The sequence below is a fragment of the Cibotium barometz genome, chromosome 1 (assembly GCF_041138505.1).
Source record: "Cibotium barometz isolate CiBa-2024 chromosome 1, ASM4113850v1, whole genome shotgun sequence".
NCBI lineage: Eukaryota > Viridiplantae > Streptophyta > Polypodiopsida > Cyatheales > Cibotiaceae > Cibotium > Cibotium barometz.
Window position 1 is genome coordinate 61,410,138 of NC_141046.1, and position 27,506 is coordinate 61,437,643.

Here is a 27,506-nt window from a genome sequence, read left to right on the forward strand (position 1 = left end):
AGGGGTAACTATTTGGTCCTCCACGCTCAACTATACAGAGCAACGGGCCCAAATCCTAGATACCTCATAGCCACTCATCACTAGATTCTTTCTTTCGACCCAGGATGGGGGTACCCGGTGACCACCACGAGGGGGCATAGTTCCACATGACCTCACCTAACAAACCAAGCACCGCACAGTGATGGTACTAAAGCCACCTCCACCACACCGCCTCCCTGGTGCCACTTTAGAGAGCACTTCAATTGCAAAACCACTTTACTGTTACTCAATGGAGCACTTTTAGTCTCATAGACCATTTGGTCTTTTGTAGACATCTCTCTCTCTCTCTCTCTCTCTCTCTCTCTCTCTCTCTCTCTCTCGTGATGGAGCTCAAATGACATAGGGATACACTACTAAGCCAAAATGCTAAGAGGCAGGCCGAACCTCCACAAGACACCTCTCAAAGAGCCATCTATTGGGATCAAGGTATTGCTTGTGTGTGTGTGTGTGTGTGTGTGTGTGTGTGAACCACCTCCTAGAGGGGTATCAAATAATATCTAGATATATTTGTCTGACATAAGCGGTAATGTCATTGGGGGAACCTTTGTAACCTATAAAAGGGTGCATGTACTTCATTGAAGAAATCAAGCAAATTATCACATCATTGAGTTGTGTACTCCACTCTCTCTCTAAGAGCTTTGTTCTCTTTATTCTCTCTCTTATCTTTTTGGACACACACTCCTATGTCATGAAGATCTTTCAACCTCCATAGCTTAGGACTGAAGGCACTCAAGGGTTAGGGTTAGGGTTTACACAGGTTCAAGCAAGCAAGCGTGGAAACCCAGATGAGAGAACACGACTTCCAATATGCTTCAATGAATGAAAAAATCAAGTACAATAGCCACATGATAGTGACCCTAAAGGATAAGTGTTCACATGTCCGGCCATAAATGTGCCGGGTGGACCAAAACACTTATAAACTGCATATAAGTGAAACTGAACTAAACTGGGGAAAAAAACCTCCACTAACTGAAGTAAAAAGTGCCCCAGTAACCTACTGATGATCACTAGCACTCCTCTGGGTGCATACACAGCATAAAACCCAACAAACCCCCCTGGAGTGATATGTGATCACTGTACGTCATCCACCAAAAGGAAACAAATTCAAAGCATTGCGGAATGCTTCAAATTTCGGACGTGGTAATGCCTTGGTGAAGATGTCTGCCACATTCTGATCTGTAGGACAGTAGATCAGACTGATATCTCCTGCCTGGAGTCTCTTCCGAACAAAATGATAGTGAATCTCAATGTGTTTCGTGCGAGCATGAAACACAGGATTCCTGGCCACAGCAATGGCACTCTGACTATCAGTATAGATAGGTGTAGGCTCCTCCACTGAAATATCCATATCAGTCATAAGACGACGCAGCCAAACACACTCAACAGTAGTAGTGTAGGCTGCTCTGTACTCTGCCTCACAAGACGAAGTGGCCACTGTGGTTTGTTTCTTGCTTAGCCAAGAAATGCATGAAGCGCCAAGGAAGAAACAATTTCCACTAGTGGAATGTCTGGTATCAAAGTCACCAGCCCAATCTGAATCACTGTAAGCATGTAACTGCATGTCACCCCCCTCAGGATAAAGCAACCCAAGAGACAAGGTACCCTGCAAATAACGGAATACACGCTTCACAGCTTGCCAATGTGACAACCGTGGGCTGTGCATGAATCTGCTCAACTGAGAGACTGCATACTGAATATCTGGCCTTGTATTACACAAGTAAATGAGGAACCCAACAGCCTGAGCATATGTAGTGGCATCAAAGGAAACACTGTCATCTTGTAGTGACAGTTTCATCCCAGGCTCCATAGGAGTACTAATAGGCTTGCAATCCTAAAATTTAAACTTCTCCAGAAGTTTAGCAACATAACATGATTGCAACAACCCAATGCCTCTGTTATCCTGCACAAACTGTATGCCCAAATAGTAATGTACAAGGCCCAAGTCAGACATGTCAAATGTCTGTTGCAGTATCTCCTTAAAAGCTGCAATTTTTTCATCATTTGATCCCATGAGCAAGAGATCATCCACATAAAGACTGATGACCAGCAGATCTGTCTCTTATTTCTTCACATACAAAGTGGCCTCTGATGGACTGTTCACAAATCCCTGAGTGAGTAGAAAAGCATCTATTTTTGCATACCAAGCTCGTGGAGCTTGTTTCAACCCATACAAAGCAGTCTCTGGAGGAGCTTTAGGAGTATCATTAACTGACATCCCAGCTTCCTTTGCCTTCTCTTTGGCAATCCTCTTCCTATATTCCGTGATGTAGTGACCTGGCTTCTTACAGTAATGACATTTGCCTTTCTTCTTGGGCTGTCCATCACCTTTCTTGGTATCCTGTGAAGAACCACCATCACCTGAATTCTGATTTGCACTCTTTGGCTGAGTTTCTCCTTTCCCCTTTTGACCTGTAGTAAATGCTTGTTCAGCATTTGTGTTCATATTCATATTCTTCCTCATTTGCTCCTCTTGTAGTAAGAGAGCAACAAGTTCCTGATACTTGAGGGGTTCAACAGCATTCCTCATGCTGAGGTTCAAAGAGGTATGAAAAGCCAAGTAAGATCTTGGCAAAGAGTGCAAGATGGTGGACACAAGCTGTGTCTCAGGAATAATCTCATCCACATTGATGAGTTGCTCTCTCAAATCCTGCAGCTTGTTTAAGTGGCTAGACATATCATCTCCTTCATTCATCTTCTGATTTTCTAGTTCTCTTTCCAAAAATGAGATCCTAGCCTCATTACGAGCAGCATACATCTGCTCCAAAGTCACCCATGCATTCTGTGAAGAGCCAGCTGAACGAATATGAGGTATAATGGACCTCTGTACTGACAATGCAATGAGTGACAAAGCTTGTGCATCCCTGGCATCCCATGTCTTTTGAGCATTTGTTCTCTGAACAGGCAATGGCTGTCCTGGAGCCTGTACCTGTTGTCCTCGTCCACGAGCACCCCCTTGGGGAGGAGTCTCTCGAGCCAATGGACCTGGACGTGGTTCATCACAACTAACAAAATCCCAAAGACCTTTTGCCACAAGCACATTTTTCAGCATAAAACTCCACAAGGAGTAGTTCGTGCCATCCAATTTGTCTTCCTTAGACAAACATGTGAATACATCACTTTGCTGTTGATTTGCCATTATGCTTTACGCACAATGTTGTACCTGTTTACCAAAAAACCCAATAGCAAAAACCCTGATAACAACTGTACTCCACTGAATACAGTTCACCCAAATCTGCCTGCACTCTCAATCCTCTGAATGTGCAGCTCAATGCACCAATGACTGAGTAGAGCAGCAAATGGCGTACACAATGCCAAAATGCCCCAAAAATGCCCAAATTTGCTGCACCCAAACTGCGCAAAAAACCTGTATTGTTCTTTGCTAGAAAATCTGCCTGTTGTGCCTGTATATTTTTCACAGAGAAAATAAAAATGCCCAAAAACTGTATTTTAATGCTTACCACCGAATGACTGTGTAGGTTGTGTTATTTCTGCAGGTACTGTTGACTGTACTATGCTTGTACAGTCTACTGGTTCTGTACGGAAGCCAGGTACGAAAGCATACAGATGTATCTCTGCAAGTACGCAACACTGAATGCTGCACTGAAGGTACAGTCGCCAGATACAGAAAATGTGAGCAGGTACACGTCAGGATGGCTGCGCTTGACTGTACGGGCAGGTACAGTCACTGAAGGCAATGCAGGCGGCGCACAGATGTACGGGCTGAAGGCCGACTGAAGGCGACCAGGCACGGGCAGGTGGCGCAGACTGGCTGGTACACGAGCGCAGAGGTTGTAGGCGGCGTGCTGTACCCGACTGAAGGCGACGTGCACGAGTTGTAGGCGGCGTACTGTACCCGACTGAAGGCTACGTGCAGGAGTTGTAGGCGGCATACTGTACCCGACTGAAGGCTACGTGCAGTAGTTGTAGGCGGCGTACTGTACCCGACTGAAGGCTACGTGCAGTAGTGAATGTACGGACAGCTAGCGCACACTTACAGCTGAAGACGGCGCTGGCTGGGTGTACGGGCTGGAGATGCTGAAGCCTGCGCCTGACTGGATGTACGTATGCTGTACGGGCAGCAGCAACAAGTGTACGGGCAGAGCAATGCAGAGCTTCAATGCTCTGATACCAATTGAAGGCACTCAAGGGTTAGGGTTAGGGTTTACACAGGTTCAAGCAAGCAAGCGTGGAAACCCAGATGAGAGAACACGACTTCCAATATGCTTCAATGAATGAAAAAATCAAGTACAATAGCCACATGATAGTGACCCTAAAGGATAAGTGTTCACATGTCCGGCCATAAATGTGCCGGGTGGACCAAAACACTTATAAAGTGCATATAAGTGAAACTGAACTAAACTGGGGGAAAAAACCTCCACTAACTGAAGTAAAAAGTGCCCCAGTAACCTACTGATGATCACTAGCACTCCTCTGGGTGCATACACAGCATAAAACCCAGATGAGAGAACACGACTTCCAATATGCTTCAATGAATGAAAAAATCAAGTACAATAGCCACATGATAGTGACCCTAAAGGATAAGTGTTCACATGTCCGGCCATAAATGTGCCGGGTGGACCAAAACACTTATAAACTGCATACAAGTGAAACTGAACTAAACTGGGGGAAAAAACCTCCACTAACTGAAGTAAAAAGTGCCCCAGTAACCTACTGATGATCACTAGCACTCCTCTGGGTGAATACACAGCATAAAACCCAACAAGGACATTCAACACCATCACAGATTACTTTGCGGTAAAGGCATCCTCATCACAGTCCACCACCCATTCCACTACCTCTGCTCCGACATCAAAGCCCACCGCCCATAACTACGCTTCGGTTCTACACCCTAGAGGAGTTCTCAATGAGCAAGCCCGATCTATCCTACAGGCCAGACACCCTAGAGGAGTTCTCAGTGAGCAAGCCCGATCTATCCTACAGGCCAAACACCCTCAATCCTGTTAGAAGTCATCTCCTGTCTATATTTATACACCAGGGCCTCTGTTGTGGGTGTGCCCGCCCTGTATAAGGTGTTTTATCATTTTTCCTCACTCCCCGTATTTTTTTCCCTATTTTTCCCATTTTCTCCAGTGGTGTGGAGGGATGCCAGAGGTTGGCAGGAGCACCTAGTGGCTGGCCGACTGTCCCATCTGCAGTATTGTGGCTGGCCGACTGCCCAGACATCAGTCGTGGAGTACTTTACTGCTGGCCGACTGGATGTATGCAGTCGTGGACTTCTTTATTGCTGGCCGACTGCTCATGCAGTCGTGGAGGGCCACCAGTGCTGGCCGACCACTCACATGGGGCATATAAATAGGCCCCATGCCCCCACCACTTCCTCATTCAGTCTTTTGCGGGATCTTGTGTATAGAGAAGAGTTTACACACCTATCTCTCTGTGTTTCTTGTGCTGTCTATTTTCTGCATTCTACTTGCTCTTGTCTACCCAAGTTTGGTTATCATTTCCGCTGCATATTCTGACATGGTATCAGAGCCCTAGGCTTGTGATAGATCTTGGGAGTTTTTCTGAGCAAGAGGGGGAGCGTTAGATTGCTGATTGGTGGACTGTTTTGGACTGTTTGGGAAGAGAAGGTGCAAGAGAAAGACGGGCTAAAGGTGCTGGACAGCCACTTGCAGGTTTTACAGATTTTTTTCCCCACCCACCCACCCTTTCAGTTTACTCCCCGCGATGGCAGATTTACTAGAGATGGCTGAGAAGCACGTGAAAATTCCGACGTTCCCAGTGGATCGTCAGTTGGACGGGTCCAATTACGGCATCTGGAAGGTCATGATGGAGTCTGTGCTGCAGTCATATGACCTTGCTGATTTTATCATCATCGGGGTTCCACGGCCGGAAGCAGAGGAAGGGGAGTTACTGTCGACGAGGAAGGACCGAGAGGCACAGGCACACATGTGGGATCGTGTCAACGCCAGGGTCCGGTCATTTATTTTCCTCAACTGCACACCAAGGTGGTAAGGTACGTAGTGTACGGTACGCTATCAGTACGTACGGAACGTACTTCTGTACGGAACAAATTTTAAGGTACGTAAACAGTACGTACCATTTGTAAACAGTCCCAGAAACCTGAATATTTTGTAGACATAGCAACCAAAATACTTAAAATAAAGAGACTGAACCTCATTACTTAAAGTTTAAATCAATTATCAGTTACCAAGCCCATTACACAATACCTCATGTTAACATTAAACAGTCATAGTGATATAAGCAAGAACCATGAAAGTCATAGATAATAAAAGAGAGTACAAATATCATGTCTACAGCTGCCAGCACATGTCCTGGTCCACAAGTGCAAAAAGCAAAATAATGAAACACACACAGTTGTCTAGACTCTAGAGTCTAGACGGAAGAGTCTCAAATCTCATCATCAGATGAAGATGATGAGTCTTCTGAAGAGAGCATGCCTCCATCATTGATACCATTGCCCTCTTCATCGAACTCTAGCTCAGTAGCAACAAGCTCCAGTGCATCTTCATCATGTGCCTCGGGAATCTGAGTGTGAATGAGTTCGACAGCCTCATTTGCACGCCTCTGCTGGGTGCGACGAACTGGAAGCTTTCCCCTGCGAATGCTCTCTCGTCTCGCAGAGCCTGGATCTAGAGCTGCCGGGCGTAGAGGAATGCTGAGAGATCGTGCACGTGAGCGGGTCACACAACGATCCACGCTCTCAAGCTCTCTATGTAAAGCTCTCAAAATCTCCTCTTGCTCATCTCTAATCTGCCGATCCACAAGCTCCGGGCTGGGTTCATCTACAATTTTGAGTAGTGTTGGATCAACCTATTTAAACATGCCACAAATTGCATATTGGACAATGGACATCCATTGAACTACAAAAAAATTTCTACTTCTAAGTTCTTATTGAGTCCAAATTTCAATGTATACCTGCTTCGGTGACCCCAAAGCATGGTAGCTTCGCACGAGTCTCATGTTAGCTCTGCAATACACCAACTTCTCTAATTGAGAAGTACTAAGGCGATTCCGAATCTTAGTGTGTATAAGGGAGTATGAGCTCCAGTTCCGCTCACATGCTCCAGCCGAGCAATCCTGTGCAAAAATGAGTGCAATGCGAGCAAATTTGTAAATCTTTCAATGCTAAAACATCAATCTTCATTTCCGAAGATTATACTTTAGAGATTAATTACAAGTTACCTGAGATAGAACACGAAGAGCAACTCGTGAAAGGTTTGGAAGACCAACCCTTCCATAAGAGTGCCACCATGTCAAAGGGAATTTCATGGCTTCCTTCCTCAATGACACAGGTCTCGCAAATGAAGCACCAATACCACTCATGTAAGTGGTGAACTCTCTATCAATCTAAAGTTGCTCCTCCTCTGAGAACATCCTTCCCACATACTCTGACTGCTTCATGCTCAAAGCAGTATTATTCCATAGCTCTGGCGACCTGTAGAGAGGATGGAGCATGGCAGCCATCGCATGGATGGGACGGCTCATGAATGTCCACTGTTTGTCTACAATGTCCAGGATCTCACCTCGGCTGAAAATGAGAGATTGAACATACATGTCTTAGGTTATAGTGCTAAGAGAATCGAGAATCGAGAAGTCATAAAAATCAAAGAAAGAGGAAGAAATTAGAACTATTGCTTACCGTTGAGCAGTCATCATGGAGCACTGAGCAACATGGTCTTTCATTTGCATAAACAAATGAAAGACCAGCCCCAAAGTTGAGCCCTCCATGTCTGTAAGTCGGAGAAGGACATACACGGGCTTAAGTGCAACTGAAAGGCTATGAACTTGCTGCCAAAAATCATCATCCAGGATCCGCCTCTGCAAGTATTTTGTACGCTCATCCTCTGAATTATGCATCTGTCGCCACCTTGGATCCACAACTGTTGATGATAGTGAATCTCTTATCTTGTAGAGCCTATCCAAGACCAAGAACATGTAGGCAAACCTGGTCTTGGATGGTCTCACCATATCCAAAGGGCTATGGCTCCGAAAGATGGCAAGAGCCTGATGCTTCTTGCGGAAGAAGGTGGTGATCTTTACAGCATCTGCAACAATGGGCTGCACCCAAACAAGCTTCCCAATGTCTTCCATAAGTAAATCAAGACAATGGGCAGCACATGGAGTCCACACTATATGTGGAAACTCTGCCTCGACCATTTGACCCATTGCCTTGCAGTTAGAGGCGTTGTCGGTCACCACCTACACAACATTGTCCTCCCCAACCTCAAGGATAGCCTGTCGAATGTGGCCATAAATGAACTCCCCTGTGATCCTGTCGCCTGCTCTCCCTGCATCCACGGCACGCAAGAAATAGGTGCCCAAGCAAGATGACACAAGGATATTGATTATGTGCCTCTTGCGAATGTCTGCCCACCCATCTGAAATAATAGTGCATCCAAACTCCTGCCAACCTGCTTTCACAGGTGTGAGCGCCTTGTCTATCAAGGCCTTCTGCTCATCCAACATGGATGTACGCATCTTCGTATACTGAAGACCTGTCCATGTCTCAGTAGGCCCTACCTGCGCAATTGCTTTCACCATTCTTTTCCATTGGTCTGTCCTTAACACATTGAAGGATATATTACACTCAATAAGAGTGCGACAAATCTCCATTTCTGCCACCCTTTGCCGCTCTTTTACCCAAGCTTGTGATGAGATACAAGAACGCAGAGTGGATTGCTTTGATGCCTCCCCTGTACCTCTCGCATCTTGTGGCAGGAGGTCCTCATCATCAGCAATACGTTCCCTCTTCCTGCCTGTGGTGGATTGGGCTGAAGCCGAAAGACTTTCACCCTCATCTACTGTACCTGAACCTGTAACATCTCCAATAAAAGCATCATGGAGAGCATCTTGCGTACTTTCACCACCTCTAACACTGCTTGCACCACCCATTGCAGGACAATTCTCCGCAATCAATTGGTCCCTCACAGCTTGTGGTATTTTATCACATGGACCACATTGATTGGTGCACCCGATACCTGTCATGTGCTTGATGACGCGAGTTATGGTGCTAGTGTACTGCTCCCCGCAATACTTGCATGCCCATAGCCGAGTACCTGACCCTTGCTGAGAAGGGGTGTTAACAACCCTCAGGACATTGGTGTGGATTGCCCAGTTCGGGTTGGTCTTGCGCGGCATGATGAAGCCTGGGCGTGAGAGAGAGCGAAGAAGCTACTCTGCAGAGTTTTGCAGGTACACACGATTGTGCAAGTATTCACATGGACCCAAAATTTTTTCGCTTAATGCCCAAAATCTGGTCGCTTATCCGCAAGCGCATGGTCGCCACACACGTTTCGCCACGCCACGCCACTTATTTTTTTTTTAAAAAAAAAAACCGTACAGATCCGTACAGTACGGTACTGTACCATACCGTACCGCTGTACCGTACTGTACGGATCCGTACGTACGTACGGAATCAACCTTGCTGCACACCACAAGTGATCAATCATGTAAAGCACATGACACTGGCGAGAGGCATATGGGAGCACTTGGCTTCTTTGTATAACAGGGTATCACCCATGAAACGGATCTCCTTGGAAGTGCAGATGCGGGTTATGAACCCTGCAAAGTCCTCGACGATGCGGGAACACATTAACAAGCTGCAGGCCCTTCAGCAGGAAGTCCTACAAGCTGGGAAAGAGATATCATCTGAAGACATGGCCATCACTTTGCTTTCCCACTTGCCTGCTCAGTATTCTGCTTTCTATTCCTCATTGATTACGAGTGGCAAGCTCAGCACCATTACCTCGGAGGAGCTTGTGCCAATAGTCTTGGACCAGGGGAGGAACGTTTCACGAACCCTCCTCACAGCGGAGGTTCAGAGGCCTTAACTCGCCAACGGTCGAAAGCCCGGAATAACAACAAGGGCAAAGGGAAGGCTTCACCGGAGAAGTCTTCTGAGAAGAAGGCTAATTCAGAACAAGAGAAGCTGAAGGCCGAAAGATCTTGTAATGATTGTGGCGAGAAAGGCCACGCAAGCTTGTATTTGTGGGGTATAACGCTCTTTCCAAGGGATACAAGTTGTATGATCCAAACAGGAACGAGATTGTTGTCAGCCGGGATGTGGTCTTTAACGAGCATGTTCTAGTATCCACTGTCGAGAAGCCGCCACTTCTTGGAGATCCAAAGGAGTCTGATTGTCAAATCCCCACGGATCCCCTCGTGATCGATCGATCTTGGTTCGAAACTCGAATCTTGCAACAAACGAACAAACAAACAAGCAAGGGGGTGCAGGCCTGACTCACCTCCCAACCATGACAGCCGTGGGCAAGCCCACAAACTTGGCTGTCCCCACCAAGCCACGAGCTGAGCTAACTAGGTTGACGTACCGACCAATCTCCTCCTCGCGACATCCCATACCGCTGCGAAGCTGCCCTCGCGGGCCTCGAGATTGCTACCGGCCTCGGCTGCATAAAGCAGGTGCACGTCTGCACTAGATCCAGGCTCCAAGACCATAGAGCTCTCACAAACTCGCGAGACTCTCTATATCCAATAACTAACCTTGGCCACCCTTTTATAGGCTCTTGGCCGGTCATCAGGCGTCCACACTTGGCCGCCCACCCGTCCATACTTGGGTGCCCGCCCGTTAGTATATCCCTAACTCAGCTCGTCAATCAACCTGCCTAGTTCCAAGCTTCCCCAAGCCTCGAAACTAGTCTTGCATGCATATAGCACACGGTAGATACCCACTGTGCACATGACATACTCCCCTTCCTCTAAGAGCTCACTCTTGAGCTCACTAAAAAGCCAGGGTAATCTCTCTGAAGAGAAGTCAATGTCTCCCATGTAGCGTCCTCCTCAACACGATCCTTCCACTTGATCTTGTATTCCGTGATAAGCGTATGACGCAATCTTCGTTCACGAAATCCAAGAATCTTTTCAGGTTCGTGCGAAATAAATGTCATGTCCTGGACATCTATGATTTCTTGAGGAGTAACTAACTGATCTGCTCCACCCAGTACTTCCTTAAGTCTACTGACATGAAATACAGGATGAACTTTCACATGAGAAGGCAAATCCAATTCATATGCAACTGAACCAATCCGTCGTGTAACACGAAATGGTCCACAGTATCTAGGGGATAATTTCGGAGATCTACTTGTCCGTAAAGTCTCGGAATCTTTCGGAACTCGCAAATACACCATCGTTCCTTCAGAGAACTCTCTGGGTGAACGATGTCTATTAGAATAAAACCTGTCTTGGTCTTGAGCACTTCTAATAGATCCTTCGCAACTTGTAACATTTCCTGCATATCTTGCAAAAAATTACGTGCTGCATCATGCTGAAGTCCTGAGAATCCTACTGTAACGGGTGATCTAGGTTGAAAACCGTACATAAGCATGAAAGGACTAAATCCTGTACTCGTATGCTTAGTACTGTTATATGCAAATTCTAACATAGGAAGATAATCCTCCCATGAACTTTGTCTTTTGGATACATATGCTCAAAGCATATCCTCCAAAATCTGATTCACTCTTTCAGTCTGGCCATCAGATTGAGGATGATCTGAGGAACTCAAATTCAAAGTTGTTTCCAACTTCTCGAAAACAAGTTTCCAAAGTCACTCGTAAACTAAGAGTCCCTATCACTGACTATGTCCAGCGGTAACCCGTACAGTCTAAACAATTGCTCGATAAACTGCCAAGCTAATTGCGTAGCTGTAATAGTCTTCCGGGTCGGTAAAAATCTAGCCATCTTTGTCAAGCGATCTACCACAACCCAAATAGAATCATGGCCTTGATGTGTTCTTGGCAATCCGGTAATAAAATCCATGGAAATACTTTCCCACTTATTACCTGGGATTTGCAAAGGATGCAACAACCCAGCCTGTCTAAAGCGTTCAGCTTTATTTGCCTGACAAATCTGACACTTAAGAACATAATCTTCTACATATCCTTTCATCTTCGGCCAATAAAAAGTGTGTTTCACTAATGATAGTGTCCTGTGTACCCCAGGGTGTCCAGCAGAAGGGGCGTCGTGACACTCCCTCAGAATCTTCGACCTAATGTCCGGGATCTGTGGTACACAAATTTTGTCATTACGGAATAGTAAACCATTCCGAATCATCCACTGACCTCCTGCAGCCTGAATGGTAGACTGCGCAGTCACCGAGTCTTGGTCAATCAATGAGCTCCCGTCCTGGATCTTCTGCCAAAATGGACCAAAATAACTATCAGTCCTGCAAAGCCCTCTCAATGACTGAAATAAGTCAGTAGAAATCTCGGTGAACGACAAAGTATTCACCTCTCTAATCCGACTAAGCGCATCTGCAATATTATTCATGGACCCTTTCCGATAACAGATCTCAAAATCAAAATCTTGCATTAACTCTGCCCAACGAGCTTTCCTTCCTCTCAACTCATCCGCATCACACACATACTTGATTGACTGATGATCAGTCAATACCACAAACTTGGAGCCATATAAATAATGTCTCCAAACCTTGAGAGCATGAATCACAGCATAAAGCTCCTTCTCAAGGGTTGGCCAACGAGATTGAGTGTCGTCTAGCTTTTTACTTTCAAAAGCAGTCGGTCTACCATCTTGAAATAAAGCAGCCCCGATAGCATAGTCACTGGCATCAGTTTCAAGAACATAAGGCCGACTAGGATCAGGCAATGCTAAGATAGGTGCTTCCTTGACTTTATCTTTCAAAAGTCTGAAGGCCATATCCAAATCGTTATTCCAAGTGATAGGCTGATTGGACTTACGTCCACGACCTTTCAATAAGTCGGTCATCGGTAGTGTGAGCTGAGAGTACTCCCGTACAGATTTCCGAAGAAAAACAACAAAACCGAGAAAAGAACGAAGTTGTTTCACTGTTCGTGGTATAGGCCAGTCCAAAACCTTCTGAACTCGGTCATAGTCAATGCTCAATCCATCTCTAGTGATCTTGTGTCCCAAGTAAATGATGTCAGTCATAAAGAACTTACATTTACTCAATTTAGCATACAGCCGATTCTGTCTCAAAATAGATAAGACAATCGTGAGGTGTCTGACATGATCCTCAAGAGTACGGCTATATATCAAAATATCATCCAGGAACACCACCACAAATTTTTCCAAATGTTCACGAAAAAGATCGTTCATCATTTGCTGGAAAGTAGCTGGAGCATTGGTTAACCCAAAAGATAATACGAGAAACTCGTAATGGCCATATCTAGTCCGAAAGGCGGTTCTTTCGACATGCCTTTCATGAATACGTATCTGGTGATAGCCAGTACGCAAATCTATCTTCGTGAAATATTTCGCTCCTGCTAACCGGTCAATTAGGTCATCTGATCTAGGGAGAGGATAACGGTTCTTAATAGTCAGCTTGTTCAATCGTTTGTAATCTATACACATTCTCCAAGTATTGTCCTTCTTTCTCCCAAGCAACACAGGTGCACCCCAAGGTGATTTACTTGGACGGATCTGGCCCATCCTCAGATAATCTTCGAGTTGTTTAGCCAACTCATCTTCCTCAGCTTGGCTCATCCTATAAGGTGGAATACTCACAGGATGAGCACCAGGGATCAAGTCAATATGATGATCTACTGCCCGTTCAGGTGGTAAACCCGATGGCAATTCCTTAGGAAATACATCTTGAAAAGAATCAAGTATCTTCTGTAATTCTTTGCTTTCAAACACACTTAATTCATTCACATCCATGGAAGGGATGAGAAAAGAAGAAAGTGAAATCAAGACACAATGGAAAGCGGTGTACAAAGAAGAATTCATTATATTTCCAAAATCAATTGTATTTACAAGAGGTCCCTGAGAGGGATGAATACAATCACCTAGAATACTATACTTGGTGTCCCTATGCTGAAAAGAAAAAATATGACTAGACCAATCTATCTGGACATCAAGAGTCTTAAACCACTCAATCCCTAATAACAAGTCTACATTTTCCAGATGCATAACATAGCATTCTAGAGTATCTTTGTAGTCCTGAATCTGGATTGGAAGCATCTCCACTTTGCGATCCCAAACTTGTCTGCCCGCAGGTAGACGTACCTCATAGGTATGGTCGCTGAGTGTCGTATCAAGACTCAATTTTTGCACAAGTTTGTAGTTAACAAAGTTATGCGAACTGCCAGGGTCTAAAAGAATGTGAATTTTATGGCCATTCACTTCTCCATAAACTCGGAGAAGATCATGCATGCCAAATACCTTAGAATTGAACAGACAATCAGAACAAGTACTAGGGCGAGAAAGTACAGTAATTGACTTACCTGTCAAAGACAACTGGTTAGCTGCCTTTGGCTTGGGTCCTGCGTTTGACTTGGTACCCTTTTGCTTTGGGCACTCATTACGCATGTGTCCTTTTTCTTCGCAGATAAAACAACGTCCTTCCTTCTTGAGCTTCAAAGCCCTAGGGAGTCGTTTCTTCTTCGCTGGTGTCGAACTGGAATTCTTCGAAGGTTGGTCCGAAGACTTGCCTTTAGGCGCGTTAGCCTTAGATGCGGAGAACTTTCTTTTATGCTTGTTCTCCTGCTCGGTAACGGGTTTCGATTTGGAAGAGACCATCGTATCATCATAGATACGAGCTGAATGAATGGCCTCGTCCAAAGTTTTACATTTGTTATTTTTAACCTGTAATCGGTACGAGTCGGGTAAACCAGCTACGAAAAACCCCAAAAGAGTAGTGGGATCCATCTTTGTAGCCTTCATCTGCTGCAAGTCACGAAACTTCTGGAGATAGACCTCATAAGTGAGGTGCTGCGAGGTCATGGTCAAAGCTGAAAACCGGGAAACAACATCGTAATCATCCTCTTTCTTGAGGAATTCTTTCTTGAAAATGTCTTCGAATTGTGCCCAAGTCGTTGGCTTTGGGTTCAGTTCCTTCCACCAAAGCAAAGCTTTGCTGGACAGGAAACCTGCTGCTAATTGGATCCTTTTTTCATCATCATATGGATGAAACTGAAAGTGAACTTGCCACTTATGTAGCCAAGTGTCCACGATCTCCTTGGTTCGCTGCTTTTGCTCGCCCCCGAACGGTTCCGGAGTAATATTAGGGCCTAAAGCTGAAGCCAAGGTATCCATTCCCAAAAAAGTAGAGAGGGTAGTGGTCAAGAGAGCGATGGAGTTCTGCAAAGCCTGCATCTGGGCTGCGATTTGTGCCTGACGTTCCGTCGAAGAAGCTTCGAGAGCTACTTTGAACTCTTGGAAATCTGATTTTGACACAAACTCGTCAAAAAGATCGGCATCAGTGCCTTCCGTAGTAGCCAGCAAGCCTTCGCGTTCCACGAGGGACTCCAACTCTAATTCTTGGGTCGACATCGTGAAGAGGGTACGTGGAGAGAAAATTCGATCTTTGCACAACAAAAGTGCGAGCGAACTTGAGAGCTTGAGAGCTTGAAAACTTGAGAACTTGAGAACTCGAGAGATGTGTGGCAAGAAGCCCACTTGAGGGGGTTTATAAAGGTTTCCCAAAAGCCAAAAAAAAACTCGAAAAGCTAGGCTTAGCTTTTGCTTTAGCTTTTGTGTTTTTTTTTCGTGAATAAATATATATATATATATATATATTTAATATATATATATATATAGATATATATATTCTCTTGTCTAAAAATAAATAAAACCTTGGAAACCTTTTGAACCTTGGAGGTGTCTTTTAAAACTTTGAAAGTTTTAAATTCTTAAAAAAACGAAAGCTAAGAAAAAAAACGTGCTTTCCTTATGTTTTTTTTCCTCCAGGATTAATCTCCCGGCGTGCTACTTGCAGGCGTCACCTTCGCCGTCAACTTGCTGCCGCCGTCGTCGCCTACGGGTGCGTGTGCGCCAGGCGTTACATACACTGGGCCGCCTACATGGCGTGGCTGGGACGCTGGCCTGCCTGGCGTGAGCGCTGGCCGGCCTGGCTTGGGCCACCTGCGCTAGGCTGCGTAGGCCTGGCTGAGGCGCCTGCGTAGGCCTGGCTGGCTGCGCTAGCCTGGCCGCCTGGCTTGGCAGGCCTGGCCACGCAAGTCTAGGCGCCTGCCAGCCTACGGGTCCTGGTCGCCCATACCGTTGCGCCCACTATAGCCTGCAGCATCAAACAAGACCCGGCCAATGCACGTAACCAGCAGGGCAGCATACGCTTCGCACGCTCTCTCTCTCACTCTCTCTCTCGTTCGTTCAACGAAAAGAAACGAAAAGCATCATGCTTTTTTTCTTGTTTTTCTGTTTTCTCTCACTGCAAGTTATGCGACTGCACACAAGGCCTCTTCTTTGCAAAAGCAATCAACCCTATTCAACCTACCATCTCCCATCAACATGGGGTTCTTTGATGAAGGAAAAACACATACAAAACTGAAAACTGCAGTATGCACAGAAAAAACAGCAAGCTTTTTTAACACATACCGTTCTTCGACCTCTTCTTCTCTACCTACCGACTTGCTCGTTCACGAGGTATGCTCTGATACCACTGTCAAATCCCCACGGATCCCCTCGTGATCAATCTTGGTTCGAAACTCGAATCCTGCAACAAACGAACAAACAAACAAGCAAGGGGGTGCAGGCCTGACTCACCTCCCAACCATGACAGCCGTGGGCAAGCCCACAAACTTGGCTGTCCCCACCGAGCCACGAGCTGAGCTAACTAGGTTGACGTACCGACCAATCTCCTCCTCGCGGCGTCCCATACCGCCGCGAAGCTGCCCTCGCGGGCCTCGAGATTGCTGCCGGCCTCGGCTGCATAAAGCAGGTGCACGTCTGCACTAGATCCAGGCTCCAAGACCATAGAGCTCTCACAAACTCGCGAGACTCTCTATATCCAATAACTAACCTTGGCCACCCTTTTATAGGTCTTGGCCGGTCATCGGGCGTCCACACTTGGCCGCCCGCCCGTCCATACTTGGGTGCCCGCCCGTTAGTATATCCCTAACTCAGCTCGTCAATCAGCCTGCCTAGTTCCAAGCTTCCCCAAGCCTCGAAACTAGTCTTGCATGCGTATAGCACACGGTAGATACCCACTGTGCACATGACACTGATGATGATTCCCACACCATTATTCCAGTTGATCAATCTCAGTCAGTACAGGAGGTTGAGCCCGCAGCTGGAGTTGAGCCCCCGCGACCACAGGACGCTCCACGATCTGTTCGAGTACCTAGGTGGTTGTTAGACACCCTTCGGGAGTCGGGTGTCACGGAGCTACCCTCCAAGTGGACCACAGAGGACGGCCCTCGAAGATCAAATAGAGTCCGAGATAAAAGCATCACAGCGGAGCTTCTTCAGGTGAACTATGCTTTGATGTCTCGTATCATGCGGGACAAAGAGCCCACTTCCGTAAAGGAAGCCCTTTCACAGGATACTTGGAGGAAAACCATGCAGGTGGAACTTGATGCCATCGAGAAGAACAACACTTGGGAGTTGGTACCGAGGCCGTCGAAGCGGTCAGTCATTGGTGTCAAATGGGTCTTTAAGACCAAATATGCGTCTGATGGGTCGGTGGACGAACAAAAGCTAGACTTGTGGCTAAAGGTTATGCTCAGCGGCCGGGCATCGACTACGAGGATACCTTTGCACCGACAGCGCGGATGTCCACGATTCGGACCGTTCTTGCCCTTGCTTCTTCTCAGAGGTGGCCCGTGTATCAAATGGATGTAAAATCTGCGTTCCTTAATGGTGACCTGCAGGAGGTGTATGTTGAGCAGCCTCCAGGCTTTATTGTTCCAGGATCTGAAGGGATGGTTTACAGGTTACGTAAGGCCTTGTATGGTCTTAAGCAGGCTCCCAGGGCTTGGAATCAGAAGATTGATTCCTTCTTTATTCGGACTAGATTTCAGAGATCGGTTGCGTATCTCTTTCGGGAACGCGGCATGGTCACGCTTATCATCCTTTATGTGGATGATCTCATTCTCACCGGCGGTCATGTGGAGCACATTAGAGTGACGAAGGCTGCCTTGTCAAAGGAGTTTGAGATGACCGACTTAGGCTTACTCCACTTCTTTTTGGGATTGGAGATCTCGCAGACCCAGAGGGGGTTTTTCGTCTCTCAGCAGCGGTATGTTCATGAGTTGCTTGAGGCCTTTGGGATGGAGAACTGCAAGCCTATTACTTCGCCGATGGACCCGAACACAAAGTTAACCGTTACTGATCCTTGTGAGCCAGTTGATGACTCACAGTACCGGAAGTTGGTTGGTTCATTGATCTGGTTGTTGAACACCAGATTGGACTTGAGCTTCTCCGTGGGGTGTTGAGCTCTTTTATGCAGACGCCATTGAAGACTCATTGGGACGCAGGATTGCAGATCTTGCGGTATCTGCAGAGTACGAAGGATCTGGGACTCTTTTACACAGGAGGGGATGGAGTCAAGCTCCAAGGTTGGAGTGACTCAGATTGGGGAGGAGATCCAGACACGAGGAGATCTACTTCAGGATACAGTTTTACCCTCGGCTCAGGAGCAGTTTCTTGGAGCAGCAAGAGGCAGCCAACTATTGCCCTTTCTTCGACAGAGGCACAGTATCAGGCTGCTTGTGGTGCTGCTTGTGAGGTTGTATGGCTGCCGAGGCTGCTAGGCGAGATTGGGTTTCCACAGAAGGAGCCCACAATCATCCAGTGCGATAACCAAAGTTGTATAGATATTGCTCGGAACCCGGTCTTCCATGCCCGTACCAAGCATATAGAGATACAGTATCACTTTGTACGTGAGAAGATCTTGGCTGGTGACATCTTGCTACTTTATTGTTCGACGGAGCACAATGCGGCGGACCTCTTCACGAAGTCTCTACCTCAGGCTACGCTCAGGCGGCACTCCAGCTCCCTTGGGTTGGTTTCACAGCCAGGAGCTGAGAGGGGGTGTTAGAAGTCATCTCCTGTCTATATTTATACACCAGGGCCTCTGTTGTGGGTGTGCCCGCCCTGTATAAGGTGTTTTATCATTTTTCCTCACTCCCGTATTTTTTTCCCTATTTTTCCCATTTTTTCCCGTGGTGTGGAGGGATGCCAGAGGTTGGCATGAGCACCTAGTGGCTGGCCGACTGTCCCATCTACAGTATTGTGGCTGGCCGACTGCCCAGACATCAATCGTGGAGTACTTTATTGCTGGCCGACTGGATGTATGCACTCGTGGACTTCTTTATTGCTGGCCGACTGCTCATGCAGTCGTGGAGGGCCACCAGTGCTGGCCGACTGCTCACATGGGGCATATAAATAGGCCCCATGCCCCCACCACCTACTCATTCAATCTTTTGCGGGATCTTGTGTATAGAGAAGAGTTTACACACCTATCTCTCTGTGTTTCTTGTGCTGTCTATTTTTTGCATTCTACTTGCTCTTGTCTACCCAAGTTTGGTTATCATTTCCGCTGCATATTCTGACAAATCCAACACCACGACCCTCTATCCAATTTAGGCAGATCCAAGAGATTCTCTGCCGATAAGACATGCTCCCATCACAAAGACCTGACATTCCCTCTGCCATCAAATCAGTTCTAGCCAGGCACGTAACGTCATTAGCTGATCACGGCATATCTCACTCTACATAGGATCATCTGCTGATTAAATTTACATACACTAGTGTTAGATGTTTTTTCTTTCAGTTTTCCATTGCTCAGCATTTCCATGTAAAATGTGTTACTTTTGGTCCCACGAACCCTTGGGGTCTTTCTTAAGACGTTAATATTGCTCTCTCTCACCAATGGCTATAAAACTGTACTACCAAACGGTTGCAAATCATTGCACTCTATATCCCTTTTAACAAAAGTAGATACTACATAATCCAAAATTCCACTCGTCTTTAACCATTCTTGGTTAACAAGCCTCGTTCACCTTTCCTGATAAAACCATAAACATCCCTTTGGCCATCAATTGGATCCAAAGTTACACCTTTTTCATTCTAAACTATCAAGTCATTCCATACTCAATCATATCAGATTGTCGAGATTCCCAGTCATTCCAGTGTGTCATAGTTGTATTCTCATTGCTGCATGACCAACATGCTCGGAAAAAAAATTCATAGGTTTGATTCACATTCTCTTGTCAAATGAAATTACCAATACACAAATCCATTAGTCTTGGTGGTTGATTTGTAATGATTAAGTAGCATGATTATAGTCAATCCAAATTTAAATCTGCATGAGCATCAATGTTGCACAGTAAGCACAAGGAATTGTCACATGCAACAACTCCAACCTCAAATGCATCTGTCATGCTATGGCTAGTAGTTATGGTTGGGGTTTGGTAGAGATATCAGTCTATGTTCTGAATCCTGATTTATATCTAGGTCCATCTGGATAGATAAGCGTTCAAACTATTTTTCCCTAGCTTTTGCACATTTGTAAGGTCCCTGCATCACAGCCTGCCACCGCTAGCTTGAGACAGAAGCTTGGGGATGAGTACCAGAGTAAGAGCGGGGAGAAGGGAGGTCCATAAGCAGGGCAAAGAGCAGCGCAAGAGCCCTAGCTGTGTGTGGCATGCAAAGAGAAATGGGATAAAGATTGCAAAGTTGGCTTTACACGTGCGATGGAGCAGCACAATGACCATTGAAGTGCATGGGAATTGTAATGATACAAAGATGGCCACACATGTGAAGTTGTAATGATACAAAGGAATCTTAAATAAACATGACCCCACTATGCCCATTCTACACATCTACAAGCCTTTTGCGAGCAACAGAGAGAAAGAAAGAAAGAAAATATAATTATGGTAGAATGTGAGGAGCACGATAGAGTGGAGTCGATCAAAACTCAACAGTAAACTTTCCCAACAATGTGCTTTTATAAGAATATATCATACACAGTAGAACTAAAAAGCCAAAAACTTTGAAAACCTTAGCAATAATGATATACCCTGCCTGATCAAGGCTTACTAAGGTGTGATAAATATATGAGGGAACAGAAAACACATCTAGCATAAATGACAGATTGTGTAAATTTGATGTGTCCTACCAAGTTGGTTGCTCCACCGTAGGCCTCTACCTCCTCTTCAAAAGTGAAATCATCAACAAAATCCTCATGTATGAAGCATCCATTTGCATATAGCCATTGTCCTTGCTCCACTTGGCGACAATTTGGGCACTGCATTCTCCCTTTTGCATTGAAGGCAGATCCAATACAGTCTGTGAGTCACACGTTCACAAGCCTTTCGTCAATGAGGGCAATTCGAGTTGCCAAATCTTCAATATTAAGAACACTTAACTTCAGGATAGATTAGAATATTCAATTCCTATCATGAGATCAATACAAAGGACAGCCACACAAAATGCACAGGAGGATATGCATAGAATCAGCAGAGATGAAAACTAGCATATATGCAATTACACAACTGCCAATCCAATCTTCCACTCTAGATCAGCTCCTTAAGGGCAGGCAGGTTGATGGAGTTGTAGAAATACTTGGGAGCTAATATGTTGCATTCACTTTGGATCTCCATGGGTCAGATTAGAGTGAAACAACGTAGCTCAGACTATAATATAATGATTTGTTTTCTAGTAAAAGTTCTCAATTATGACCTGAAATAGTAGCATCGGCAGTTGTATCTCTTCAACACAGTCAGCAGCACTCAGAGAGAGTAGCCTGAGGGCTGAAACTGACAAAAGAACTACTGAAATTCACCTACAAAAGCACCTAAGAACACAAGTCACAGACTACCTCTGCCTGAGATGACCTTTGGCATTCGGTACTCGTCCCCGCACTCTTTTCCACTGTTGTAAGGCCACTCAGAACATGTTGGAGAGGGGCTGGGGCACATGCTGATCAGCAAGGGTGAAAGAGGTGGAAAGCCCCTCATATAGGGCCCCCTACAGCAGGCCTCATCTGACCAGCAACCCCGCTACCACAATTCTCTGCCCTGGCCAGACTGACCCATTGCCCATTCAGACTTGTCAGCTGTCCACAGGTAACTCCCACACTGTCCAGACTGTCCGCCCAACGTTCTCTCAGGCTGTTGTCCCAGCTGCTCGCCCTGGGCAGCCCGTCCCTGATGAAGGCTGCCTGTTGTAAGTACAGGACCAGCCTGCATATTAGCCCTTTTGAGAGTAGTGTCACAATTTTTAGAAATTAGGACTAAGCTGAAATGCACATGCAGAGTCAGCCATAAGTGACAGACTGCCCACCATCTGTGGGACATTGGAACCACAGAAAGCCCAAAAATTGGCCTTTCAAATAGAGCTGAGTTGCACTTGGACTCTAATCACTTCTTAAAAGAACTGCTGCCAAAGTTTCTAATATGTATGGCTCAAATTGTGAGATTAAACTAGTATAGGCGCTGCCAATACACTTGAAGTTCATCCCCCATTAACTTGATTGTGGAAGTTTTTGAAAGTAGATGAGGATAATACACATGTGAGAAAAAGTCTCTATTCACACATGGCAAGCTGCCAAAAATACAACCTTAAATTGCTTTTGCAGCTTAGCTTTGGGCGTCTATTTGTTTAGTTTTTCGAGCCGGGGAGGAGCAAGCTTGTTCTAAGACTCGAACAGAGAAACGCTTTTGTCATTAGCTTCATCGTCTCTATCACATAGATGGTTTCGCTACTTCCTTAAGGCATGACCCCGGAAGACCCATGAACTAGGCACGACAGCGACCAAGAACTCCCAGAGGAGCCCAGGTACTATGGGACTTGCCCTCAGGCTCACCCACTAAAAACTCTGTATACCCAACGGATTTCCGGAGAGGAATTGCCCTACCCACACTGGGCGTCGGCCCACATTTGGGTGTCTATGTGCACTCACAATAGGCCATGACCTTGTTTTGCTTAAAGAACTGAGAATACATTTATGACTCTACAAGGCCCATTTTGAACTTTGAAAACACTCAGCTGTTTGAGTGACCACTGTGGGCATTTGATTGATTGGGTTAACATTCGCTCTTCTCAAGGACTCCAATGCGCTTCGGATGAGGTGGTGGGGACTTAGATTTTCAAAAGCTTATTTTAGTGATGGCTGAGTGGCTTCAACATGGGCTCTTGTGCAGAACTTTATTTTGGATGTCTATGTTATATTGGTAGCTTGATGTATGGTACAAATTGCATTGCATTGCTCTTACTAGCAAAAGGATGATGGGAACATATTTTTGGCACAATTTAGAAGGTAGCGTGGAAAAATGCTATGAAAAAATTTATCACGTGTGGATGTTGTTCAATGACTGCTAAGACACTACACTAAAAGAGACGAGATGAGCTAGAAAATCCCATCACCCCCCCCCCCCCCCCCCCGCGGGGCCGCAGCAGCAATCGTGCCTCAACTATGGAGCACACTCATTGAAGTCCGGGGGCGGTCACAACTTAGTGTCAAGGTGCCTAAGCCTTATCCCTTTGTCCAAAGTAAGTATATCCAGCCATGTGTCACCTCCATCTTGCACCCCTTTGCACTCACCTTTTGTAGGTGACACCTTGCTCCCTCTCTCTCTCTCCTCCCTTCTCAAAAGTGGGCGAAGTAAGTATCCAACCATGTGTCACCTCCATCTTGCACCCCTTTGCACTTACCTTTTGTAGGTGACACCTCTCTCCCTCTCTCTCCTCCCTTCTCAAAAGTGGATGCCTACTTCAAGAGGGCTAGATCGCTATATTTTGAATTTTATGCACTTCTCCTCTCCCAACTCCATATCCAAGCTTGCTAGAGTGTTTCTCATGCATCCAAGATTGTTTCCGGATCATATTCTTATTCTTCCTCCTACACACTCCCAATATCTCGAGAATTCAGCAAAACAGACCATTTGTTTTCTGTAATTTCTGATCTTTTGGCTAAAAACCCTGTGCGTGTGTAGAGAGAGAGAGAGAGAGAGAGAGAGAGAGAGAGAGAGAGAGAGAACAAAGCTCTAGAGAGACAATATCACAAGACTCAATGAGACTTGATTAATTAATGATATTCACCAAGTACAATGCTTTTATAAGCTTAGAGCCTTATCTTTTGACTAAATCACACACTCACAAGGAAATGACACATGGCATGAGCTATGACATCATTGCTTACATACACACACCAAGAATATAGCCTTAAGAGATTGTTCACACACAAAGCACACTTACAAAGTAGAGGTGGTTCACACACACACACACACACGGAGAAATTGGATGGGCCACTATAGATCCACGGTGGATTCAATTCTAGAACTACTTCATTTAAAATTCAACAAGTCAATATTCTCCTTTCGGAGGATGAATCTGTAAGCCTGCCCGATGAAGGAACTCTTTTGTTTGTGCAATGGAGCACATTGTCTACACCCTCTGAGCGTGAAAAAACTTCCACCATGATTGCCCTACCACTGAAGGCCCCCGAAAATGTCTTGGACTTGCCAAGATGTAGTGGAACTATGTCTCACTCAAACAAATCATCATCGGGGCCTCAGCACAAACGACAAGTCCTAAGGCAACCCCAGGCTCAAAAATCACAACGTTGGCTACCCAAACAACTTCTTAGATCCCAAAGATGTACTCCTAATGATTTGATTTGGTTACCCAAAGCAAACATAGGCCGATGATTTCCCACAAAAGAAGAAAACCCAAATCAAAAGAATTGTATTCTGGCAAACCCAAACCAAAAGAAGCTGTGTTTCTAGCAAAAAGAACCCAATTGGAACTTATGAACCAAACTTAAAGCACACAAGTTTAAGTGTGGGTCCCTAAGGACCTTCTCATGGCTTAAAGATATGGGTCCCTAAGGACCTTCTCATGGCTTAAGGATATTATGCAAGAACAACATCAGTTTGGATTCCAATAAGGAAACCTTCCACAACTCAGAACAAATCAACAATGGCTCACACCCAGACCCACCTAAGGATTTAATTTCTTTACAAGCTAAGATTACCAAACGCTCTATAGGATATTGCTGTCCTGTTTTTTGAAGCTGCAAATACCCTATTTCTCAATTATCATGCAGCCATGCTGCTGAGGACATATACATTGCAATGAAGGAGAATGTGACAACCCTCTCTCAGAAGGTTCAGATCAGATGATTCTCATGCATTTGGTCCCGTACTAAAAGGCAGCCTTCATCAGGGAGGCATGGGCAAGCCCGGGTGCACACCAAAAAGCATGTCATGCGGCAGCCCAAGAAGCATTTATGCCTCCAACCTAGGCAACATGGACATATCAGAATGCACCCAATCCGCCCTTGCTCAATCATACTTCATTGCCTTTTTAAAACACCCTTCCACTGATATTCGGCAACCCACTGCAGGACGCCCAATTGGACTGCCCGAGGCCATTAAAACAAGGCTAAGAACCAGCGCCAAATCTGCTGCAGGCCTGCAGGCCCCCCCTTTTGCTGTCCAATCTTTGCTCCTCTAATTCTCATTTCTAAAAAGTCTTCCGAGCATAGAAATCACCCATCATAGGCATGCACCTACCCTACCCTACCCTAGCGCATCCCCACCTATCTGTGATAACATTCTCACACATATGCATGGGAAAAACTGGACTGTAGTTAAAGAATAAAAGGGATTGCTTCACTGCAGATTAACTTACTAACAAACCAAAACTTGCAAAGACATCCACAGCAAATGGCCCTTGCCCACTTGGAAGATAGAGGGCACAAGATGATGGCTGAGTAAACCTGATATTGAGATGGATTTTACAACACACACTTGTCTTCTGGTAGTGCAAGTTGATTAACCCGTGCCTCAAACTTTCCTTTCACTACAGAAGGACAAAGTTTGGGTCATGAACATGTATAGCCACATTGTGTGCTTGCACGTCAGCTGTACTGTCAGACATTGAGAACAAAACAGACCTTTGATTTAATTACCACTCTAAAAACTACAGCACGATAAGGTCCCCTCTAACAAAATACTATGGCTCACTATGTTATCCTGACGCTTAAGAGGGTTATCACCAAGAAAGATCACCCCCTTTCTACAAAAATTGTGAACACATAAATGGAAGCCTACAAAGGGTTAGCAAAAGTGCAAGATAGGAAATGAATTCTGTGGTATACACAAAATTGCAGGTGACCTATCCCACAGAAAGAATGGAGGATAGCAAGCTAAGGTGGATAACACATAGGTGGTAAAGGTCTAGTTAGGGTCTTTGCAGGACTGATCCCACCCATCGAAAACCTAACAGGATCTGATGAAAGTGGGCCACGAAGAGAAGGGCATAGACATCATATTTGTAAAGACCTATCATGTGGTCTTAAGCTCATTACAAGCATGCCACTGTCTGCATATAATATCCGCACTCCTCAGTCAAGGATAAGGGTTAAATGACCCAGCTTTCAATACATCGGAAACTTTTTTTTATGGCGAGGGTAAACATGGCAGGCACCTTCAGAATCCACGATTAAGGTGAGAGTATTCTATTGTCAAGGCACCGAAACCATCATAAATACAGGGAATAAACTATAAACGTCATTAAGGTAGCCAGGTATGGCAGAACCATCGTTAAGGCAGTAAATCCACCCTCTAGCGATGATGATAAATACTAAAACAGGCAATTGATGATAAAGAATTGAACGATTAATGATGAAAGATTAGCGATAACTGAAGATTAAACCCTACCAAGATGGAAATGGTGGCCGCATTTCAGCTTGGCGATAGATCGTTCGCCTGCGTCTTCCGTAACTGCTTCCAAGCAAACAGAACACGAAACAACAAAACCTGCCACGGGCACCTGTATTTTGGAGGAAGCAGAGCCATTCGCCATCTCTGCGGCCATGCTTAGCGAACATCTGACCATGAAAAAAATCTCCGTTAATCGCAGATATTATCCCTCAATCTATCAGTAATTACTGGCAGAACAACCCTGGAAGACCCTAATCGCATCAGAGAGACGCCTTCTCCTTTTCATCGTATGCGCAGAATGGAGGGATCGATCGGGGAATAGCACAGGCTAACGCAAGACGCTGCCTTTTCTTCGCGAAAAAGGCAGGAGAAAATTAATGGGAGAGAGGGCAAGAACTGCTGTATTCCGCCATGAAAGCTTCGCAAAAGAGCAAGGACATATGGACTGGATGAGGATGGAGATGAAATGAGATGTTGAGAACATGAAGGTTGCAGGGATAAAAAAGCGGAGCCAGACTGTGTCATGAATGCTTTCAGACGTTACCATACAATTTGCCAAAAATTATTTGTCCACCTTACCCCCCCTTGAAAAATTAACCTCTAAGCTATCCTCAGATATTTCACACCCATGTGAAAGTGACCCTTAGAGTTCACGTTTTAGCTTTAGTAAAATGATCATTAAGGGGGAGAGGACAATAGCAGGACCTGGGTGGATAAGGTGGTGACCCCCCCCGCATGCAGGTTCGATTCTGGCCCACCAAAGGACGCACACGGGTTCGATTCTGGCCCACCAAAGGAGTGAAAGAAAAAGATGTGTCATGGGTGTTCCTCGTAAAACACAGCATTGCACATTGGATGTTTATTTAAGGAAACATTAGGTGAAAACTCTTCACTAATATGCTCGAGTATGGGACTGAAAACTTTACGAATTCAAATCTTCACAAGTTTTCCAGCAAATTCTCGAGCTTTTGTGATTTTAAAACATTTGAGAAAAATGTACAAAAAAGTATTATTGATCCATTGTGTATATTGATCGTCCACAAGTTTTCTACTAATAGTGAAGCTAGCATCATCGCAAGT

General features: G+C 45.4%; 1 protein-coding gene and 1 pseudogene across 2 annotated transcripts in view; both read right to left on the reverse strand.

The window, feature by feature from the left end:
* Positions 1 to 26,961, reverse strand: part of LOC147642276 (uncharacterized) — a 31,482-nt gene extending 4,521 nt beyond the window's left edge. The window contains exons 1-2 of the mRNA XM_086804609.1: positions 26,424 to 26,961; positions 20,876 to 21,045 (exon numbers count right to left, since the gene is read on the reverse strand). Of these exons, the coding sequence (XP_086660735.1) occupies positions 20,876 to 21,045; positions 26,424 to 26,601 (348 nt within the window). The 5' untranslated portion in view covers positions 26,602 to 26,961. The remainder of the gene's footprint in view (positions 1 to 20,875; positions 21,046 to 26,423) is intronic.
* LOC147642277 (uncharacterized) lies at positions 65 to 9,193 on the reverse strand (annotated as a pseudogene). Its single transcript, XR_015267200.1, has 5 exons — positions 7,664 to 9,193; positions 7,207 to 7,552; positions 6,940 to 7,101; positions 6,462 to 6,834; positions 65 to 156 (listed from the first exon to the last, which is right to left on the reverse strand). The product of XR_015267200.1 is annotated as an uncharacterized LOC147642277 (transcript).
* Positions 26,962 to 27,506: the final 545 nt, after the last annotated feature.